This window comes from Equus caballus, chromosome 19 (genome assembly GCF_041296265.1).
Source record: "Equus caballus isolate H_3958 breed thoroughbred chromosome 19, TB-T2T, whole genome shotgun sequence".
Taxonomy (NCBI): Eukaryota; Metazoa; Chordata; class Mammalia; order Perissodactyla; family Equidae; genus Equus; species Equus caballus.
In genome coordinates, this window is record NC_091702.1 from 11588898 (window position 1) to 11612419 (window position 23522).

The 23522-nt window shown below is 37.7% G+C and overlaps 1 protein-coding gene across 5 annotated transcripts in view; it reads left to right on the forward strand.

The window, feature by feature from the left end:
- MLF1 (myeloid leukemia factor 1) overlaps positions 1-23522 on the forward strand; it is a 43628-nt gene that overhangs the window by 17884 nt on the left and 2222 nt on the right. For 2 of the 5 annotated variants that reach the window (XM_023623206.2, XM_070243176.1), the window contains 4 exons: positions 8665-8812; positions 17430-17513; positions 18961-19089; positions 21515-21674. In XM_023623206.2, coding sequence (XP_023478974.2) covers positions 8665-8812; positions 17430-17513; positions 18961-19089; positions 21515-21674 — 521 coding nt within the window. Of the gene's footprint in view, positions 1-1131; positions 1200-8664; positions 8813-13605; positions 13648-17429; positions 17514-18960; positions 19090-21514; positions 21675-23522 lie in introns of those variants that run through there. The other 3 variants (XM_070243174.1, XM_023623205.2, XM_070243175.1) reach the window with 3 other exon arrangements.

Here is a 23522-nt window from a genome sequence, read left to right on the forward strand (position 1 = left end):
TTTTTCTAGGTCTCTCCCATGTATACATGTTATAAAGCTTTGTTTAATTTTCTCCTGTTATTCTGTCTCATGTGAATTTAATTCATTGTCTGGCCAGAAGGACCCAGAGCAGGTAGAGGAAATATCTTCCTCCCCTACAGTTACTAACCTGGGAAACTGAGCCAAGGAATTTCTTCCGACATGCAGCACAAAGTCACAGAGGGTTAAAAAGTCTACAAGGAAGGAACAGATAAAAAGAAGATAATGGTAAAAATTCCAAAGAAATAAAAAAAATGAAAGTAGACCACTATCTCACACCATACACAAAAATAAACTCAAAATGGGTCAAAGACTTGAAGATATGTCCTGAAACTGTAAAACTCCTGGAAGATAATATCGGTGGTATACTCTTTGACATCAAACTAAAAAGAATCTTTTCATATACCATGTGCTCTCAGGCAAGGGAAACAAAAGAAAAAATACACAAGTGGGAGTTCATCAGACTAAAGAGCTTCTACAAGGCAAAAGAAACTAGAATAAGGTGTACCCACAACATGACTAACAAAAATGTACAACTGAAATCTCACAAGGTTGTAATCTATCATAACATTAATAAAAAAAAAAAAAAAAAAGAAACTAGAATAAAAACAGAGACAACCCACCAATTGGGAGAAAATATTTGCAGATCATATATCTGACAATGGGTTAATCTCCAAAATATATATGGAACTCACACAACTGAACAATAAAAAACCAAACAACCTGATCAAAAAATGGGCAAAGGAGATGAACAGACATTTTTCCAAAGAAGATATACAGATGGCCAATAAACACATGAAAAGGTGTTCAACATCACTAATCATCAGGGAAATGCAAATCAAAACTACACTAAGATGCCACCTTATGCCTGTTAAAATGGCTATAATTACTAAGACTAAAAATAACAAATGTTGGAGAGAAGGGAACCCTCGTACACTGCTGGTGCTAATGCAAACTGGTGCAGCCACTATGGAAAACAGTATGGAGATTCCTCAAAAACCAAAAATAGACATACCATATGACCCAGCTCTCCCACTACTAGGTATCTAGCCAAACAATTTGAAATCAACAATCCAAAGTAACATATGCACCCCTATGTTTGTCACAGCTCTGTGTACAATAGCGAAGACATGGAAGCAACTCAAGTGCCCATCAACTGATGATTGGATAAGGAAGATGTGGTATGTATATATACAATGGAATACTACTCAGCCATAGAAAAAGACAAATTCATCCTATTTGCAATAACATGGAAACACCTGGAGGGAATTATGCTAAGTGAAGTAAGCCAGTCTGAGAAAGACAAACACCAGATGATTTCACTCGTATGTGGAATATAAGCAAGTACATGGACAAAGACAACAGTTCAGTGGTTATCAGGGGAAGGGGCATGGCGGGCAGGCACAGGGAGTGAAGGGGAGCACTTATGTGGTGACAGTTGAGAAATAATGTACAACTGAAATCTCACATTGATGTAAACTATTATGAACTCAATTAAAAAAATAGAAAAATAATTCTACACTTGGACCCATGAACATGTAATCTCATTACATTAAAAAACGTACAAAGAAAAAAATATGAAGCTTCTGGAGAGTATAGATTTCTTAGAAAGAATGAGAACCAGATTGTCATCAGACTTAAACACTAAGTAAGGAAGATAATGAAGCAATGTCCTCAAAATACTGAGGGGAAATAATGTGCATTTCTATACTCAGATAAGTCATTATTTCAGTGTGAGTGTGAAATGAAGAAATTTAGACATGAGTACTCAGAGTTTACTCTGCTCAAATTACTAGATATTAAAATCCAGTGAGGAAATAGTAAGATACAAGAAGAAATGGTAGTCCAGAAGTAAAACAACCTCAACTTTTCTTGATGGAGGAAGATTGAACTAGAGACTTGCCGTTTCCTTTCTTCTTCACAGGGAACCAAAGTTCACCCTTTTCCTCTCTTGGAGCCAGCACAGGACGGATAAAAATCCAACTAACATCCAACCCATTCCTGAAGTTTTGAACTTGGGTGACTTGGAGAACAATGGCTGTGCCTTTAATAAAAATAGAGACATAGGAAAAGCTGGCTAAGGAAAAGAACGGTGTTAGAAATGTTAGGTTTAAAGACCTATTAGGATAGGGGGGCTGGCCCCGTGGCCGAGTGGTTAAGTTCGCGCGCTCCGCTGCAGGCGGCCCAGTGTTTCGTTGGTTCGAATCCCGGGCGCGGACATGACACTGCTCATCAAACCACGCTGAGGCAGCGTCCCACATACCACAACTAGAAGGACCCACAACGAAGAAAATATACAACTATGTACCGGGGGGGCTTTGGGGAGAAAAAGGAAAAAATAAAATCTTTAAAAAAAAAAAAGACCTATTAGGATAGAAATAGGCAAGTATTCGATAATTACCTTGTCATTATGTTTAATTTGTACTCTGAGTACTTTAGAAAGTGTTTCAACTTCCTGGCCAATAGGAAGTTGAAAATCGGCTTTAGCCCTCCAAAGTTCAGGGTTCTCTCCCCACTGCCTGGCACAGTACCTTTTACATAGGTATTCAGTGAGTATTTTGTTCAATAAATGGAGACTATTTGCATCAAAACAAGCAGAAATTGAGCTAGAAGTCCCTGATAAAAAGGTTGAGGATGATGAATTGGTGTTTATTATGTGAGGTCCTTGGAATGGCTCTTGTAAGCATGTTCAAGTTAAAAGAAGTCGTCCACAGAGGACAGGGAAAAGAGGCCTGGATAAAGCATAAAGCCCAGAGAAAATATGTCTTTAGAGGGCAGTGCTTTTCAACATTTTAATGTCATTCACAATTAGAGAATATTTACAAAGCACCTTGGAACACAAGAAGGAGAGACTGATGGAAGCCAGGAGTAACCAGGCCAGGCGCTTTGGTAGGCTCAGCCCCACCTGCTGCCTCGAGGGTGAGGGAATCTATCTGTGGCATTCAGGAAGCTCTGTCACAGGCAAGAAGGAAAGAGAACAATCAAAGGAGAATTTAAAGGAGAAATTTCTCAAAAAATGCTCAGAACAATGCATAGCCCCCAAATGCTGCTGAGAATTCAAGGAATCGGGGCAACCCTTGGGGTTCAGTAATTGAAAGGTTAAGGTAGTTCTTGGAGTTTTAATACAGAGGTGAAAAAGGCATTTGTAAAGATATAAAGTGAATGAGCCACAAGAAGTAAAGGACACAAGTATAGATGACTATTGGAAGATTTTTTTTTGGTGGGGAAGATTTTCCCTGACCTAACATCCGCTGCCAATCCTCCTCTTTTTTTTTTTTTTTGCTTGAGGAAGATTAGCCCTGAGCTAACATCTCTGCCAGTCTTCCTCTACTTTGTGTGTGGGTTGCCCCTGCAGCATGTCTAACAAGTGGAGCAGGTCCACGCCCAGGATTCGAACCCAGGAACCTGAGCTGCTGAAGCAGAGCAGGCAGAACTCCAACTACTCAGCCATGTGGCTGGCCCCTATTGGAAGATTTTAAGTGCTAAGGAAAGGAGACAAGAGCTCCAAGAGTATGAGGAGAGGGTTTTGTGGGAGACGGAGAGGGAAAGTATAGAAGACGACTTGCTTTGTTATATTAAGAACAGAAAGTAGTTTTCATTGGTATGGATCTCAAATTATTTCCTTTTTTTTTTTTTAACTCTGTAATCACTTAATAGTCTTAAGAATGGACCTCAGCAGTCCCCTTGACTTATAATAGGAAAGAACAGTTACAAATCAGGCCATTAGTGCAGAGAGAGTGCTGCAGTTGGGGTGGGTACCTCTTCAGGGGCAGAGGATTTCAGGATCTCTTTTGGCTGGTCCTGATTCAGGTTTATGTTCCTTAATCTGTTTGTGTCTTAATCATCAGTCATAGACATCCCATTCAGCATACTAGTGCCAGGTTCATCACAGGCTGTTCTTACAGCGTTTCAACCTTCTAAGACTATTTTATGCAGACAGAGATGGACAGTTGGAAATTGCTTTAAATAATGTGATTTTAGGAATGTATCTGTGGTAGGCAGAATAATGGCCTCCCTAAAGACATCCATGTCCTAATCACCAGGATCTGTGAAATATGTTATTTTACATGGCAGAGAGGATTAAGGACACAGATGGAATTAAGGTTGTTAATCAGATAACCTTAAAATAGGCGAGTCACCTGGATTATCCAGGTGGGCTCCATTTAATCATGAGGGTCCTTTGAATATGGAAGAGTCAGAGAGAGATTTGAAGATACTATACTGCTGGCTTTGAAAAAGGAGAAAAGGGCCACGTGCCAAGGAACGTGGGCAGTCTCCAGAAGCTGGAAAAGACAAGGAAACAGATTTTCCTCTACAGCCTCCAGAAGACACACGGCCCTACCAACGCCTTGATTCTAGCCCAGTGATAGCCATTCTGGGCTTCTGACCTCCAGAACTGTAAGAAAATAAATCTGTATTAAGTCATTAAATTTGTGGTAATTTGTCAGAGAAGCAATAGTAAACTAATACAATATCCAGTTTTATAATCTTAATTTTAAAACATCTAAGTCTCACTTCTCTGTCAGATTGTAAATTCCTCCAGACCAGTAATCAATGTCTGTGCTTGACACACAGGATACATAATAAGTGTTTATTGAAATTGAACCGTCCTATATGTCAGATGGTCTCCCCACCACTTCTTGGGAGAGTCGCTTACCATCCTTAAAGTCTCCACTCATCTGGGTACATGCCACATAGAGAGGCATCTCCACTTAATATCTGTGGCTCTGAACTTCTTCCTCAGTGACCTTTGATGGGGTCCGGGGGGTGGGGGGTACTGGTGGTGCTCATTTAAACTAGGGTTTGTTTTCTCTGGCCCAAATGTTTTAATACGTGAGATTTGTCTCTCCTGATCAGCAGTTCCATGGGCTTCTTGTGCCTCAATTTCAGCTGCTCTAGAGTAGGACCACCTGTCTGTTAGACAAACTCCACCCTCAACTGAGGTTTTTTTTAATGCCATAGAGGCTTATATTATAATTCATACCATCCCAAACATAGTCTTAAAGTTTGGTGAAAATCTATAAAACATTTTCTTATGATGCAGGAACAGATCTACAGACAAACTACTTATTTTTATATGGTTGGATGCATTTCCCTCCCAGTTGTTAGATGAAACCAACAAAATTGAAGACTTAGAATGAGGGCAGTCTTAAATGTGTTATGCACTGCTCTTTGGGATGTAACATGTATCAGTTATCTATTGCTGCTGTAACTTAGCAGCTTAAAACAGCAAACGTTTATTATGTCGTAATTTCTGTAGGTTAGGAATCCAGGAGTAGCAGCTGGGTGGTTCTGACTCAGGGCCTCTTAGGAGGCTGCAGTCATCCCTAGGCTCGACTGATGGAGGATATGCTTCTGAGTTCTTTCAGTGACTGTTGGCTGGCCTCGGAAATCTGCTTCTGACCTCACGCACATGGCCCTCTCTGTGGGGCTGCCTCATAGCCCAGAGAGAGCCATCGTGTGAAGAGAGCACCCAAGCAGAAATCACAGTTCTTTTAAAGACCCCACTTTGGAATTGACATCCCCTCGCTTCTGTTGTATCCTGTTAGAAGCAAGTCAGTAAGTCCAGCCCTTACCCAAGGAAAAGGGGTCACATGAGGGCATGAGTGCCAGGGGATGGGGTCACGGGGGCCATCTTAGATGCTGCATCTACCACACAGATAAATTAGTGAGTTCATTAGTTTACCAGAGACTAGACAAGTTCATAATATTCCTAACTGGGATTAAGTTCAGTAATATCAGAACAGTTTGTAAAAAACTACAAATGATTTTCCCATATTAGAAGATACAAAATAAAAATAGAAGCCTTTTAACTTTCAGACAGGAAATTCAGAAGGTATATTAGAATAATAAACACAGTTTACTATTTTTTACCATACTCCCCTCAGAGTGCCCACTTCTAACTCCCTGTTCCAAGTCTTCCCTTCACTTTTTAAATGCTACTTATTCCTCATCTTCTAAAAATAATCTGAAGCAGTTTATATAGAGATGTAATTTGTAACAAGAATTGGAATTAATTAAACAAAGATGAAAGGAAAGACAGAAGTAGAAAACTAAGTCAGAAATAAAACTACTACACACAGGTCATAGTCTGGTGACAATTGAAGAGTTAACAGATTCATAGCTGTGTAGCCGAATAAGTTCATTTTCAGAAAAAAGGCAAGTCCAAGACTGGGAAAAAAGACTTAGAAGACGTATATTTGATCAAAGTCTTTTGTCTAGAATATATAAAGAACTCTTAGAACTCCATAACAATAAGACAACCTGGTGTTTTTAAACGGGGAAAAACTTTGAACAGACTTTTTATCAAAGAAGATATATGAATGACAAATAATAGAAAATAAACCCCCAATGAGGTATTATTAAACCACCTCTCAAATGAAAAAGAGTGACAGTGCCAAGTTTCAGCAAGAATGTAGCACAACTGGAATTCTCAGTTCACATTTTTTACAAAGTTAAACCCACTCTTACCGTATAACCCAGCAGTCCTACTCCTAGGCATTTTACTCAAGAGAAATGAGACTATGTATGCACGAAGACCGGCTTATATGATGTTCACAGACGCGTTATTCATAATCGCCAAAAACTAGAATCAGTTTTGTGATTATGTTGCGGTAAATCACGTGTGGACCATGGACCTAGCAGGAAAACTGAATGAACTACTGACAAATGGAACAATGTGGATGAACCATCGCAGCATTAGCTAAGTGGAAGAAACTACACAAGACGAACATAGTGTATGAGGCCAATATATGAAATTCTATAGTGACAGAAAGCCTGTCAGCTAATGATAACTAGGGTTAGAGGGAGGTAATTATCTGCAAATGAGCAAGAGGGAATTTGGGGGGTCAAGGGGCTTTCTGCATCTTGATTGTGGTGGTAGTTGTGGCTGTACATTTTTCAAAAGTCATCAAATTGTAGAATTAAAGTGTATAAATTTTGTTTATGTAAATTACACCTGAACAAAGCTAAATTAAAACAAAAATCCTCTTTACATATGCAAACACAAACCCAGTTAAGTGGTTTGCTAATCAATTGCACTTGAAGCTTTTTTGTTTTAAAATCACCAACATAATATGTGAATGAATCTGAGCTCCCTGGAAATAGGTTTTGGTATAGTAATACTGCAGAATTCAAAGGAAAAGCTCTTTCTGCCTGGAATTACTAGCAGGACAGAGTTTTTGAGTGGTTTTATGATTATGTTGTGATACAGTGTTGACATGATGACGTCAGAAGATTGGAATTTAGAATTAGAACTGGGAAGGGTGACCTAAGGAGAATGAAACTGAGCTGGAGAATTCTGAAAGGAGGACAAACTGTTAGGGCCTCCCCTGGACTACAGGAAAGAAGCTTGCCTTGGTAAGGTGAGCTTTGTGGGGATATGCCTTAAGTTCTAGAATAAGCAATAAGGAATTAACCAGTGGGTCTGTGACTTTCCAACTGAAATGAAGTTGAGAAACCACTGTGAAAAGGCAATAAAAATTTTAGGTTCTTGAATGGGACTTGGGGTGAACTGGTAACATCAGATTAAGACCATCGATATTTACACAGCACATAGAATAGTGCCTGGAATATGATTATTGCTGTATGTGTGTTTAAGTAAAATACATCTCTTTTTATTCTCAGAGGTATTTAATAATAGAATAAGAGGGAGTAGCATTCATACATGAGTTAAGAAGATAAGGGAAATTAGCATTTATATGGGTCAGATATATTATATGAACCAGATACTGTGCTTTGTGCCTTCAGATTACTTGATTTAATCTTAACAACAAGGATATAGATATTATCTTCATCTTACAGCTATGGAAACTTAGGCTCAGAAAGAGGGTTGGCTTCTAATTAATTCAGGTACCACAAACACAGAAGAGGCAGTGTTCCTCAGAGGTGGGTGAGGGACCACTTGAGTTAAGATAACCAGGGATGCGTGTCCACAAACCACACCCAGACCTAATGAATTCCATTGGGAGTTTGGGGGAGGGGGAGAGGAATCTATTTCTAACCTCCTCACTAGTTGATTGGTAATTTCAAAAAAGGTTTGAGAACCACTGTCTTAAGACTTAGAAGATGTTTTTACTATGTGGTGATTTCTAGTATTTAGAGTTCTTAGAAACAGAAGTTAGCCTCATAGAGGTGATCTGTAGCTTTGTCTTTGTCTATTAAAATAGTGTTGTATCTTTACAGTGTTCATAACATAGCTATAGTTCTCGTATTTCATAAATAAGAGTTAAAAAATAAACAAGCCAGCATTCTTTGTTAGTCCTCACTAGAATTTATCTTGTTGACTGCCCAAAGTGGTCTCTACCTGGTGGCAGGTAGCAGTCTTTTTTTTACCATTTCCCTCAGTGCTGGCTTAAGCTACCTGAGATGTGTTACTTTGTGTTTATCCTTTTTATACAGTAAGGGATAAGTAAAGGTGTGTTTTTATTATATACATGACTGAATTATAGTGGATAACAAATAGAACAGAGAACAGTTTTTGTATTCATGCATAGTGGGTTTTTATGAGATAATTCTATACTCCTAAACTCTTCTTCTGTCTCTTTAACAAGCATATTAGCCAACAATAATTCTTGGTAATATTTATCTGCCTACTTATTTAAATTTCAACACTTACTCTTATATGATTATATCTGTTTTCAACAGTGATTCTTTTATTGCACAACGAGAAAGTATGCGACAGATGATGAGAAGTTTTTCTGAGCCTTTTGGAAGAGACTTGCTCAGCATCTCTGATGGTAGAGGAAGAGCTCTTAATCACATGGGACGTGATGACGGTGAAGATTCCTTGACTGTAAGTTCTTTATTTTAAAGTTAGTGAGAAGGTCCCGTGGGAATTGAAGCAAAGTCTCACAAAGAAATGTGTCTATGATGAAAGGATATAACCAATACTTACATTATAGAGATAACTAGTATATACAAGGTAGGGATCTTTTGAAAAGCTGAATCCTTTAACAGTGAATTGTTAGCTGTATAGAATTCCACTGTGCTCCCAAAACCTTAGGTCCATAGGGTTATATATTATAAGCCAAACTTCAAGTATTATTTTTCATATGTATATATGGTTTGTTCACCTTAGAATTTCCTCCCATGTCTTAAATTAGAACAAGCATAAATTAAATTGTGCCTTAAATTAGAACATTCCCCCACTGCAAAATAGTAGCCGAAGCTATCGTGTAATGCTTTATCTCTGTCGGACCCTGAGAAACCAGCCTCCTGCACTGCTACCTTGGACCTTCAACACTTAGGTAAGCTTCTAACTGTATTCAAAACCAATGCATAACTGCAATATATTCTCATAAGTCTTGTCTAAGAGCAAAACTAGAAGGTCACAAACACACTCAACTCAAAAAAAAAACCTGCAGGGTCTTTATATATCTTAACTATTTTCTTTTATTTTAGTTCTGTGTTTTTCAGCATCAGGAATGGCAGTTCTAGAATAACAGATCCACAGGAATTTCTATATAGATGAATCTCTGCAATTAAAATGTAGATATTTGGAACTCAGTAAACATTGATTTGGGCAATTGGGAAACTTCCAGAAAAATATTTTTATATTTTCTGTTTGCAATAATCTTAAATAGAACAAAATATTTCAAATATTCCTAAGAAGTTTGATAGATAAAATTATATTTGCCATTTAAATGAAAGTAATCTTTATATTCTTTTTCACATATATATTATTCCAATATATATATTATTCACATTCCAATTAGTTTTCTTTTAATTAGTGAATAGTCATATCATAATATATATTTTTTACTTCTAGGGCTATCACTTTCCGTAAAGTCTAAAATTAAGATCAGAGAAAAAACATTATTAAAGAGGACAGAAAAATCAGATATGACATTCTGAAATTTTATCTTTCACATGAGCATTGAAGTATTTTGTATATCTGTATAATCATAGCAAGGAAAGAGTTGGACTATATGTAGTGCTTTGTATTTATGTGCATAAATGAGCTACTTGTAGCTTTTGTGGAAGAAACAAGAAGTGACGCTTTTATTTCCTCGTGAGCATAGATCTGTGTATAATTAGCTGTAAAGTTCTCATTGAGGATGCCTATACGCATCAACTGTGACTCCACTGGTCATCCATTGGAAGTAGAAGTAAATGGTTCTTTCCTGGGCACTCGTGCTTTAGACATCTGGATGTTTAATGCGCTGGAATAAGAAATATATAACCGAATAAAGAGAGAACTTTCTGTGAAACTGTAGTTTGTAAAATTCATAATTTATAACCGTTTGCATTTTAGCTCACCTTACATTATATTTGCCTCGCCAACGTGGCTTGAAATCAAGTTTTGGGGAATGAAAAAAAAACCTTCAGCTGAAGTAATATGGTTGCGCAGAAGTCATGATTGAATAAGGAAAGTCAAGTAGGAAAACAGTTCTGAATACAGTGGAAGGCCAAAACCATCATTTGAATGAAAAACTAAAATAGATGTTACCTTGTACAGTGTATGGTGGCATAAATTAACTTTTATCTAAAATTATGAATCATTAGTATAGGCTAAAGTCTGTAGCTAGCATTATCCAATAGTGCTTTCTGGGTTCTAGAACCTTTCTGATGGGAATGTTCTAAATCTGTCCTGTCCCGTAAGCTAGCCACTAGCCACATTTGACTGTTGAGAACTTGGAATGCGCCTACTGCTACTGAGGAACTGAATTTTTAATTTACCTTTAATTATTTCAAATCTAATTTTAAATAGCCATGTGTGGCTAGTGGGTACCTCAATGGAGGGCATGACGATAGACATTCACATAGGCCCCAAAGCATTTAGCGTTTTTTAACCAGTACTGAGTAAAGAGCACTGTATGTGAACTTATCATCTTGTTTCTCATTTAAAAATCATCTCTTTAGGGGACTGGCCCTGTGGCCAAGTGGTTAAGTGCATGCGCTCCGCTGCAGGCGGCCCAGTGTTTCGTTGGTTCGAATCCTGGGTGTGGACATGGCACTGCTCATCAGACCACACTGAGGCGGCGTCCCACATGCCACAACTAGAAGGACCTGCAACGAAGAATATACAATTATGTACTGGGGGGCTTTGGGGAGAAAAAGGAAAAAAAATAAAATCTTTAAAAATCATTGCTTTAAACATTTTCCCAAGAAAAACTGCAGTACTTATCTACCTATTAAGTAAAAATAAATGATAATTTTTGCTATATCAGATTTAGATCAACCCATTTCATAAAACCTTGAAGTTTTATAGCTCTTTGGATAGTAAATACTGCTGGTAGTGTTTACTTGCCTCTCATCTAAAATCACTTAGTATACATTTTTCTTTAATTACATCATATTGTAGCAACTATCTTAGAAAGCTCACACCAGTGCATTTTTTTCTTGTTCAAACTATGAAAATCCTTTGCCAATAAATTCAATTCAATTCAAATTAAGATATAGAAATTTCATCCAGTTATAGCAGGTTTTCAAAGGAACATGCAGCCTCTCTCTTAAGCAAAACTCACCTTTTTTCTGTACATTTGTAATTTATACTGGTGAGATGTGGCTCTCCTTTTTTTCCCTAGGATGTGATACCTTTGACATGTTTATGTCTGAGCATGAAAGACCTATGTAATAGCAAACAATAATTAATTAAGAGAAAACAAAAACAAACAGCAATAGCAACAGAAGACGTCTATCCCAACCTGACTTTTCTAAGTCAGTGGTTTATAACTAGATGTGAAGGTAGGAATGAAAATTAGAAACTGACTGCAGAAGATGGAAAAGACCACTGCTACGTCTGAAAAAAGCATAGCCAAAACAGTAGGCTTTTTGAGCCTGCTGGCTGTCCTAGTCTATTTGAACTTTTAATAAAAATTTATACAGAGCTTTTCTTTCTTTTTATGAAGTAATACGTTTTAAGATAAGTGTTGTGATTAAGCAGTGAGCCATTATGCTGATGGTTTTAAGCACAGTGGATAAAAATCTGTCTTTCAAGGGGCCAGCCTGGTGGTGCAGTGATTAAATTCATACATTCGCTTCAGCGGCCTGGGGTTCAGCACCGGATCCCGGGTGCGGACCTACACACCATTTGTCAGGCCATGGCTGAGGCAGGCGTCCCACACATAAAGTAGAGGAAGATGGGCACGGATGTTAGCTCAGGGCTAATCTTCCTCCAAAAAAAAATCTGTTTTTCAAATTGACACCTTAATAATTTTTTGCTTTATTTTTGGCTCATCCTTGACATTTGTCATCTTTATCAGCCATAGTATGAGGGAAAACAGACTGCTACTACACGTAGGAGAAGCATCAGCTATGCTCTTTTCTTGTGTTTATACTAGTAGCATTTTCTTCAGCTTGTGATTTCTTTGTGGGGATATTTTTAAGCCAGTTGTCCACTTTGGGAGGATTAGTTTTGTTTAAAACTATATAATTTAATCTGTAAATTTATTTAACTAGACAATTTATAATTCAAGATATGACGTGACCATCTGACATTCAGATTGAGTGATGGTGCTAGAGTCAGTCTAGAACCTGCCTTTCCTTTCAGTGAAAAGAAATAGAGAGAGGGCTTTTGCTGGTGCGGCCAGGACACTTTGGAGATTACTGTTCTACATACGCAGTATAACTGTGATACAATTTATTGATAAATTTAAACAAATAATTTAAGATTAATCAAATTTAAATAAAATAAAAATCTGATAAATTATATCTGATATAATTTATTATAAAATTTAGTATAAACAAAGTTTTCTCTATTTTTCAACAAAACTTATACTGGGAGAAAATTATCGATCACTGAATGATGGTAAAACTTTATATATACCTTTTACCCAGAAATTCAAAATTTATTTTCAACATTTGAAACTTCCAAGTAATGAAAGTTTTTAATTTTGCAAATATGTGTCTAAAAATTTTTTTATTCATCTGCACCTATTGAGGAATACTATTTGTGAAGTGTTAATTTTGATTATTCCAGTATACGTAACATTCTTTTGCCTATCAAAGACTCTATTTCTAAATCTCTGTGTGTGATCCTTTCTGAAGTCTCTGTTTCTTATTCCATAAATTAGTTTGCAGGAGGTTTTCATTACATTTTTTTTGCCCAATATCTCTGCTAATCTTTTGAAATGTTATTAATGTAGATAATTTTTACTTTTAATTGCTTATAGGCAAGATTAACTGATTTATTAAAAATTTATTAAAAGATTAACTGATTTGTTATATAAAATATATATTCTATACTTTTTAAAAATATAGAATAGTTGAGCAAAAGAAATGATATAATCTTAATCATTGTACCTTATGTTTTAATTAATTTTGGTGTGAATTTGCATTTCCTCTGAGAAATGTTTGTCTTAATCCATAGCAAATACTTTTTCTTTCAGCTGCCTTTAATAAATACTACAGTAGTCATATTTAAAATTGACGTATGACCTCCCTGTTTGCCTGCCAGGCTTCTGTCAGACTCTACAATGAATTATAAGCAGATAATTTTAAAAATGTATATTGAGTTCTTTTGGATTAGAAGGTTCTGTAATTTTGTTAGCTCTGAACTATGTGATTATGCAGTGCATTTCTCTCTTTTTCAGGGATTATCATTAAATGTCATAACCAAAGTTAATTGTATTTTTTTTTTCCTAGGCAATGAGTTCTCTTGTGCCTTTTGGCAGTTTTGGTGGTATGGTTCGTATCATGAGACACAAACCATTTTAGCAGTATTTTCTGACGAATATTTCTTTTTCATTAACTCATGCAAACTGAATTGGCATGCAGTCTCACGTCCATAATGGCTTTTTAGTATTTGTACTGAAAACCAGTTTTATGTATGAAATTTATCTTAGAGGATTTAGGCATGTGTTTTTTGCAGTAAGTCATATCAACATATATAAAATCAGTCTTCAAAAAGAAAGTACAGTGTAATAGATGAACATTCGATTTACAAAAAGGATCCCCATAGTTGTGTTGAAAGGGGAGACTTCCACGTATTTATGATGACCTTCCCCAAGGCGTCATAGCACCGACCTGCGGGCAGACATGCGCGTGCGGAAAAGCTCAGCTTGGCTGCTTTCCCTGGGACTCTGTGGCCAGTTTGTTCCGTTACTTTTCCTTTCCCATGTCCGGGTACAGCTGTTCTGCAACCATCTTTTCTCCCACCTATTTCTTGGGCTTTAGTCCTGTTTTCTGTGATGCTAGTTTCTAATACACTTAAAAGCCATCTGAGGAGTAGCAGAGAATAGTGTGACTTTGGAACATTTCCTGTGGATGCATCTACACTCTCATGAAAAAGTTTCTTTTTATTCTCTTGTCCTAGACTTCAACCATTTGTCTCCCTGAAGTTTGACATATAACATTTGTCCTTCCCGACCAGAGTTTTTAGAGGGATGAATGACGAAGAAAGAAAGCAGTTATAGCACAGAGTTATCATTAAAATGCCCGGGAAGTTCAGCATGCTGTGGGAGCACAGATAGAAAAAAGCATGTAACCTAGACCTTTGGAGGCGTGGGTTGGAGGTCAACCAGAGAAAACTTCCTGAACCTTGTGGATTAATAGGAATTAGCCAGGAAGTGCAGGGAGGGGAAAAGAAAAGTGCTCAACACAGAGGAAACAGCATGTGCAAAGACCTGGAGGCAAGGTGACTTGCCTAAAGATGTTGAGGATGACTTATCCTAGAGTATGAGTTGGAGAGTAGATACAGATGAGGATGGAGAGGTAACCAGGGACTTCTTTTGGCCCTGGTAAGGACTGTGGACATTATCTTAAGAGTAGGGGAAGCAGTTGATGAATTTTCATCAAAGTTACAATAGAATCAGATTCTCATTTTTGAAAGATCATTGTGCCCACAGGGGAGAGAGATTAGAAGGGAGCACAGTGGAGGCAGGGAGGCCAGGGGCTGTTAAAGCATTCTGGGAAGTATTAGTGATGGCCTTTACTTGGATAATGGTTGTGGAAATAAAGAGAAATCATTTCATTTGAGAGAGAGTTAAAGAGGTGAATGGATAGAACTTGGTGGTTGATTGTGCTGAAGGAGCAGTAGAGAGGGAGAAGGAAAGTATTATGCCGTATTTCTGGCAGGAGGAATTAGGTGGATGGGAATGCCACTGAGCTAAGGAATAGAGCATTGATGCAGTACAAATATGAGGGCAGGGATGGTCAAAAGGATCATTTCAGTTTTAGGTGTTTGCATTTGAGGTGTCTGTGTGCTTTCCAGGTGGATTTATCTGGTAAACAGTTGTATATATGAGTCTGAGCTGAGCTACAGATAATTTGTCCATTCATTCAGCAAATATTTATTGAGCCCTCCTATATGCCGGGAATTATTTTATATGTATTGGGAATAGAGTAGTGAATAAGACAGAGAGGATAACCCTGCTTTCAGGGGTTATTTTTATAGAGTGGGAAAACACAGCAAACAACAAAATAATTTCAGATAGTCAAAGTACGCCGAAGGAGATGAAGCAGGGTAATGATATAGTGGCAGGTGGGAGATGAAGCAGAGATTAGTTTAGGCAGGTGGCCAGAAGAGGCCTTTCTAAGGAGGTGATAATTGAATGATGAGAAGAAACTGACTATGCTGAGAGTCAGGAGAAAACATTCTAGGCAGAGAGAAGAGCATGTGTACAAAGCTCCTGAAGGCCTTACGAGCCCACTGGAATCTCAGCTCTAATTTGTACCCCCACTGTTTGTCACTCCAAGGTGGTGGGCCGCCTCAGAGCAAGTACAGATACATCTTTTGATGGTGATTTGGTAGTGAGTGAGAAGAGGGCAGAGTATACCCAAACATCTGATCTCCTCCTCCTCCTCCCCCTCCTCCCCTCCCTCCTCCTCCCCCTCCTCCCCTCCCTCCTCCTCCCCCTCCTCCCCTCCCTCCTCCTCCCCCTCCTCCCCTCCCTCCTCCTCCCCCTCCTCCCCTCCCTCCTCCTCCCCCTCCTCCCCTCCCTGCTCATCCCCCTTCTCCCCTCCCTCCTCTTCCTCCTCCTCCCTCTCCCCCTCCTCCCCCTCCTCCCCTCCCCCTCCCTCCACACCCCTTCCTTGGGCTAGCCCTTCCATCTCATGAATTGTATCTCTTATACAGCCCTGATTCTCAACCTAGTGTTGAAACAAAACATTTAGAATATTTTCTAAATTGTGTTGAATTTCTAAAATGCAGATTAATTCTACTTCAGTCCTTTGTGTACCCAGAGACATATCAATATTTCCTAACTGTGCCTTTGTTGTTCCCTAATATGTTAAGTGCAGGTCCTAAATTTGGTTTTCCCATCTATTTCCCATCATTATCAGCACTAAAAACCCAGTAGAAGGCAGAAACACAAACAGGCCTTTGGTAATTCTTTATTGAGTCCCAGCTTGGCACACAGCAGAACCTTCAGAAGGGCTGAAATATGGACATTGAACCACAGTGCCTTTCAGGATTCAGGACTCCTCCTGCTGGAGTGAAGGAGTTCCTTGAACCAGACACTCCCTCTCTTTTATAGTAGTAGAGGATGCAGTGGTTGACACATTAGAATGTGTGCTTCACTTTTTATTTTCTGGTGAGTGTTCCAGTGATAAAACCTAAAATCAATAGCAGATTTTTCTAGAACAGGATTTCTCAGCCTCAACACTACTGACATTTTGGGTCAGACAATTCTCATTCTTGGGGGCTGTCCTATGCATTGTAGGATGTTTAGCAGCATCCCTGGCCTGTACTTACTAGATGCCAGTCATATAATCCTCTTCAGTTGTGACAAACAAAACTGAGTATAATTATTGCCAGATGTCCCTGGAGAGTCAAAATTGCTCTTGGTTGAGAAACCACTATTCTAGAGGAATCCTTAACTGTTCTTCTAAAGGAGCATACCTTGTGCTTCAAGGATATGCCTGACTGAGCCTTACGTGGTAGGCAGTAAATGGAAAGCCTAATAGTAGAGGGAAGTGACTTCTATCACTTGGACCGTACTGTGATGAAAAGGAGGGCTGGCACTCCAGAAGCAGCTTGTCAGCCATGTGGTGCTGGTAGAGATGACAGTGGCATCTTATACCCAAGTTTTATTTGTTTGCATAAAGGGGTATTGAAAGGGAAGTAGGAAAAATGTGTACTATTCTATGTCAGAGCTATCCCAGCCCAGAATGCACCTCTCAGTATTTAAATTTTAACCAAATTACGTTTTGAGAAAGATGAGAAATGACATATGTGTTTATATGTTCATGCATGTATGTATGTGTGTATATATACACATGTATTTATGCATGTTTTTATAGTGTTACTTTTATATGTTGACTGTTTGGGATTTTGTCTATGCTTCAATTTTTTCTTTAACCAATCGCTTTCATTGTATAAGTCCTTAAATTATCTTTGGCTGGTTGGTTACTGTATGAGATCCCACTGCACAAATTGGGAAGAAATTGTTTCCGATGTTTTTAGAAGGTTGATTTGCTTCTTTTGTGTTGTACTTATAGTTAATAACATACTTCTTAATATCCTGTAGCATACAGGTGTCAACCCTTTCCAGGCAATGGACCGAATGATGTTAAATATGAGAAACAGTATGCAAGAAGTACAAAGAAACTTTGTAAGTACTAAAAAAATGATGAGCAAAACATTGTTTTCAGTTATTGGTACCCTATAGTGACTTTCAAACATTTTTTTAACCACGATCCACCGTGGTTGAAAAATATATCTTAGATCATGACTCAGTACAAAATAACTGTGTACTTGATAAATATATCTGAAACAAAGCTACATGAGAAGATGATCATACTATTTACGATGTGTGCTGATATTTTCAGTACAAAATAGCTGTGCACTTGATAAAAATACCGGAGACAAAGTCACATGAGAAAGCACTCGTACTATTTACAATATGTGCTGATATTTTCTTTTTTATTTCATATTTTAAAAATCCTGGTCACAACCCACCAAATTGATTTCACAACATACAGGATAGCATTAATTAAGTTTGAAAAGTAGAAAAAAGTAAACCTCAAAAACATTTGTTGTGCTGAAGGTCACTATTATAAATGAACATTTTATTTGAATTTAGATATTTTTATTATTTATAACCTGTCTACTTAAAGGATTTGTAGCATCTAAAAAATTAAGTTTTAGTGTTTAAAAAAAAATACTCTGAAAACAGAAATTTCAAGAATGATGTTTAGGCACTGGAATAGATCCATACAGTCTAAATACCTATAAACTAGTACTAATAGTCTTACTTTCTACTCATAATAGTAACGTTATAATAACTTGATTTTCTATGAAGACCTATATCATTTTAGTCATCCAGTTTGGAATCTGAGGATCATTTCAGAGTGTCCCAATCTAGGGCATTATAAATGACTTTAGTAATGTAGCAATGAGGTACCCACAGGAGGTATAAAACTTCGTGGTATGTGGCTAATTGGTGCAGTGTTGACAAAATTGCACACAAGGGTCCACCACTGACTATAAAAGCATCACAGGTTTCAGGGCTCAGCATCTATATTTAAATCTAAGCCACAAGTCTTTTTTTTCTTTTTAAGATTTTATTATTTTTATTTTTTATTTTTCCTTCTTCTCCCCAAAGCCCCCCAGTACATAGTTGTGTATTTTAGTTGTAGATCCTTCTGGTTCTGCTGTGTGGGATGCGACCTCAGCATGGCCTGATGAGCAGTACCATGTCCGCGCCCAGGATCAGAACCAGCAAACCCCTAGCCGCCAAAGCCAAGAGCGTGAACTTAACCATTCCACCACAGGGCCGGCCCCCCTAAGCCACAAGTCTTTGATCCCAAAGACTTAAGGATCTCTAAGTGAATCCCTTGTTATTATTCCTCACAAGGAGAGTGGGAGTTGGTACCTAAAATGAAAGGAGGTTAGGACCTTCCTGCGGGTGCCATTTGGATACACCATACTGATAGTATAGTATCCTTAGTAGAACTTCTAGCCGATGTTGCTTATTTGAATCCTCTGACATTAATTCTTCATATTTGAGTAAATCCTCTAGATTTACAATTTATATATATATATGTTTTTATCTCTAGGGTCACCTTTCCATGGATCCAAATGGACATTCATTTAGTTCTTCCTCAGTTATGACTTATTCCAAAGTGGGAGATGAACCAGCAAAGGTTTTCCAGGCCTCGACTCAAACTCGGAGGGCTCCAGGAGGAGTAAGTATCTTCTAAGCATTCTTGGAACTTTATAATGTTAATTATTAAAATTTTATGTGGTACAGGGCGGCGGGGAGACGTCACTGAGAAAAGCATTAAAGCTAACCGTATTTACTTAGTTTGCGACATTTTTTGTCCTCCTCCCATTCTGCCTTTTTTATCTAAGTATCTATTGATATTGATTACCTCTACATGTTGACAAGGTAAGTAAACACTAAAAGAAGTCTTTGTTTCATGAAATAGATCTCTGCTTTTAATTTATGTTCGAAGTTGTCAACTTAAAAAGCAAATTCGCCTATTTTACCCTCAAAATCAATTTATTCAGAAATAGCCAAAAGAATTGCAATTTGGCATGGGCATACTATAGTGAACCATAGGCAAATCCAGAAAACAAAGGAGAGGACCTTGCTTTTATTGAGAAAAGGGGGGAATAGGGAGGAGCTGTTCTAAACAAAAGTCCATTGGGGGAAAGTAAAGTTCAGGACAGCAACTGGCTTCTCATTGGCTGAGCTGTGGCGTTTCTCATTGGCTGGGCTTCAGTGCTTCTCATTGGCTGAGCTGCACTGTTTCTCATTGGCTGGGCTGTGCTGGTCAAGAGAGGAGTCTTTCTTCAGTAGTAATGTAGTTGTACTTCCTGTGGGAGAAGCAAGCGCCTGTCTGTTCCTCTTTGGAGTGGTTGAGGTAGGCTGTGGGAGTGCCCCCTACAGGCATTCCTGACTTCAATTTAGTTAAGGCTGCTTCTATTAATTTCCCATGTGTAAATGAATTTTAACTTATGAAATATTTGAAGTGTACAGAAAGGATCTAGAGAATGATACCTATATTCCTTCAACCCAGGTTAGTCAAATCATAACATTTTTCTCTATTTAAGTTGTCTCTTGTTTTGTTTTCTTTTTAAGCAGAAATGTTACAGATGCAGTTAGAGCGTCCAATGCCCTCTTCCGTGGTCCCTTCTCCCTTTCCAAAGAGAACCATTTTCTTATATCCAAAATGTATTATTTTCATGCATGTTTTTATAATTTTATTACTTATGTATGCAGCATGAACAATATAATGAATTATTGTACAGGTTCCTAAACTTATATAAATGGTTTCATGTTGCATATGTCCTCTGCAGCTTGACTTTGCCCAGTAATAGGCTTCTGAGATTTATTCAAGTTGATGTGTAGCTCTGGTTTCTTTATTTTAACTTCTATATAGTATCCAAAATCCAAAGTATGAATATACCACAGTTATTTATCTATTTTTCTATCGATAGATATTTAAGTGTTTCTTATTTTTCACTTCTTCATCTTTATAAATGTCTCTTTGTGCAAAGGGTCTAGAAAGGTATTGTTGAGTTGTAGGAGGTGTGTATCTTCATCTTTATCTAGAAATTACCAAGTTACTGTCACACAGTGATTGAAAAGGTTGGCTCCCACAAACTCTGGTATAAGAGTTCCCATTTCTCCACTTCCCTTTGAGTACTTATAGTAAAAAAAAAAAAAATTAGATTTGCCTGTCTAATGTGTGTGAATAGTTCATTTTTTATTCTTACGTATAAAGATTCACCTTTTAGGGGGCCTGCCCTGTGGCTGACTGGTTAAGTTCAAGCACTCTGCTTCAGCGGCCCAGGGTTTGGAGGGTTCGGATCCTGGGCACGGACATGGCACTGCTCATCAGGCCATGCTGAGGCGGCATGCCACGTGCCACAACCAGAGGCACTCACAACTAGAATATACAGCTATGTACTGGGGGGATTTTGAGGAGGAGAAGAAGGGAAAAAAACAAAAGATGAAGATTAGCAACAGATGTTAGCTCAGGTGCCAATCTTTTAAAAAAAAAAAGATTCACCCTTTAATGCTGTTCTTACTGTAGTACAGCTAATTCCTCTCAGACGTTTTACCTTGCTGTAAGTGACATGCAGCTTAAATGTAAACCGTATAATTGGAGATGTCCCACAGCAAGTCGTGTTGATAGTCTTTGGCTATCATAAATATTCTAATGACCCCCAGAGTTGGTAGGTGGTAGCCATGAAATTCAAGCCATCAACATGACTTCTGGGTAATTAGTTGCCCTTACTTGTAAGAATGCTGGTAGCATGTACAGCCATCTATTACGTTATCAAGGACAACGTTGAAGGCACTAACAAGTTTTGTATAGTTAAGGTATTCTTTGTTGTAATATTTGATGACAATTTGGAAAAAGGTTAAATTGTATTGGTTCTATTTGTCCGTTTTAATTTTAAGCAGCTCAGGAAATATCAAAGAACTATGCCCACATTTTTACTGCAAGTTGGCAGTGGAACTCTGTATTCATTATTTTTAAAGCAATAGACTTATGGTCTTACCTCTATGGATAAACAGGCCCTGAGGATTTTAAAATTATGTCCATTCTATATATATATATAAATAACAGCTAATTTTTATTTTCTTTATTTTTACAGATAAAGGAAACTAGGAGAGCACTGAGAGATTCTGACAGTGGACTAGAAAAAATGGCCGTTGGTCATCATCTCCGTGACAGAGCTCACGTCATTAAAAAGTCAAAGAACAACAAGACTGGAGATGAAGAGGTCAATCAAGAATTTATCAATATGAATGAAAGTAAGTTGCTGCAGAAAATAGCAGTCTTCCTCTTAAAGTTAAAACAGCAGCTGTGCTAGTAGAGCTTGATGAATATTTTTTGTAGAAACATTTCATAAGGTGTCATTTTGAGGTAGTTTATGAATAATATATGGAGGGAATACCTTATCAAAGTAATAAAATTGAGGTTTATTGTTCCATAGTAGATCTGTTTTTTATAGTGACTTTTGGTAATATTGAATATAATTTACTTTTTGTTTCATACTTGGAAAATGGAATCTTTTGAATTGTTATTTAGTAAAATTACCAGCAGGCAAAATGAGTTTTTAAATATTTCTGTTTATCAAAGAAGTATATTTGAAAAGTATAAAGAAGAAAATTAAAAATGTCCATAATCCCAACCCCAAATAACTACTATTAATGTTTAAGTGTATTCCTTCCTAATAGTTTTATGTATATGTAAACACACTTTTTTTTTTCAAAATTAGTATTTTTTTTAAAGATTTTATTTTTTCCTTTTTCTCCCCAAAGCCCCCCGGTACATAGTTGTATATTCTTCATTGTGGGTCCTTCTAGTTGTGGCGTGTGGGACGCTGCCTCAGTGTGGTTTGATGAGCAGTGCCATGTCCGCGCCCAGGATTCGAACCAACGAAACACTGGGCCGCCTGCAGCGCAGCACGCGAACTTAACCACTCTGCCACGGGGCCAGCCCCTCAAAATTAGTATTTTACTATCTATATAATTTATATTGTGCTTATTTTAATTCACCATTATAATTGTGAACAGTCACCTATGATGTTATTTTTCAAAAACGTTCTAAATGGTACCTGAAAGTTTTATCATGAACAGGTCGTAATTTATTGAAGCCATTATGTATTGTTGGCACTTAGGCTTTTGCATGGATAAGATTTTAATTTCTGGTATTGTTAGATAATGGATCATGTATATATCAATGTAAATACTTCCATTTTCCAGATTTTGTATTTATTCTTCAATGCATTTAAGTCCTTCCACTGTCCTATCCTCTCATTATAATTTTTAAGTTATAGTCATCTCCTGTTTTCAGAAAGTATTTTGAATAAAAATGTTTTGTATCATTTTAGAAAAAGAAATTCTCTTAAGGTTGGAATTTGATAAAATTATTCTTATGTGGGGTCCAGCCCTGTAGCTGAGTGGTTAAGTTCAGGTGCTCTGCTTCGGCGGCCCAGGGTTTCACTGGTTCGGATCCTGGGTGTGGACATGGCACTGCTCATCAGGCCATGCTGAGGCAGCATCCCACGTGCCACAAGTAGAAGAACCCACAGCTAGAATATATAACTGTGTACTGGGGGGATTTGGGGAGAAAAAGAAAAAAAAGGAAAGAAGATTGGCAATAGTTGTTAGCTCAGGTGCCAATCTTTAAAAAAAAAATTATTCTTGTACAATAAGATGGAAGCCACAATAACTTAACTTTTCTTTAATTTTAACCTTTGTAATTTTGTCGTATTTAAATATATACCTAGTACTTCACAATAGTTAACATGTTGAAGAAAAATTTAGTGAAGCAACATTATTATAAAGGCAATCTGAAAGAAAACGTACTGTCATTTGCCAGTTGTTGTTGTTATGGAAGTTAGATACTCCCTAACAACACAGATTGACAATCGAGATAAGTAACCTATCTCAGGAAATGGACAACAGACGCTTCTGAGGCCAAATTATGAGGGAAAACGGTGAGCCTGATAGGAAGTGCTGGTCATAGGAGGAGGGCCCAGGTGCAGAGGAAAGCATGATAACTATGAGATGACCCAGGAAGAAAGACTGTGTCTTAGTGTAATTGGGTCCAGGGGTCCATTGGGTAGAATAATATGATATCCAGGCAGGTGCGTG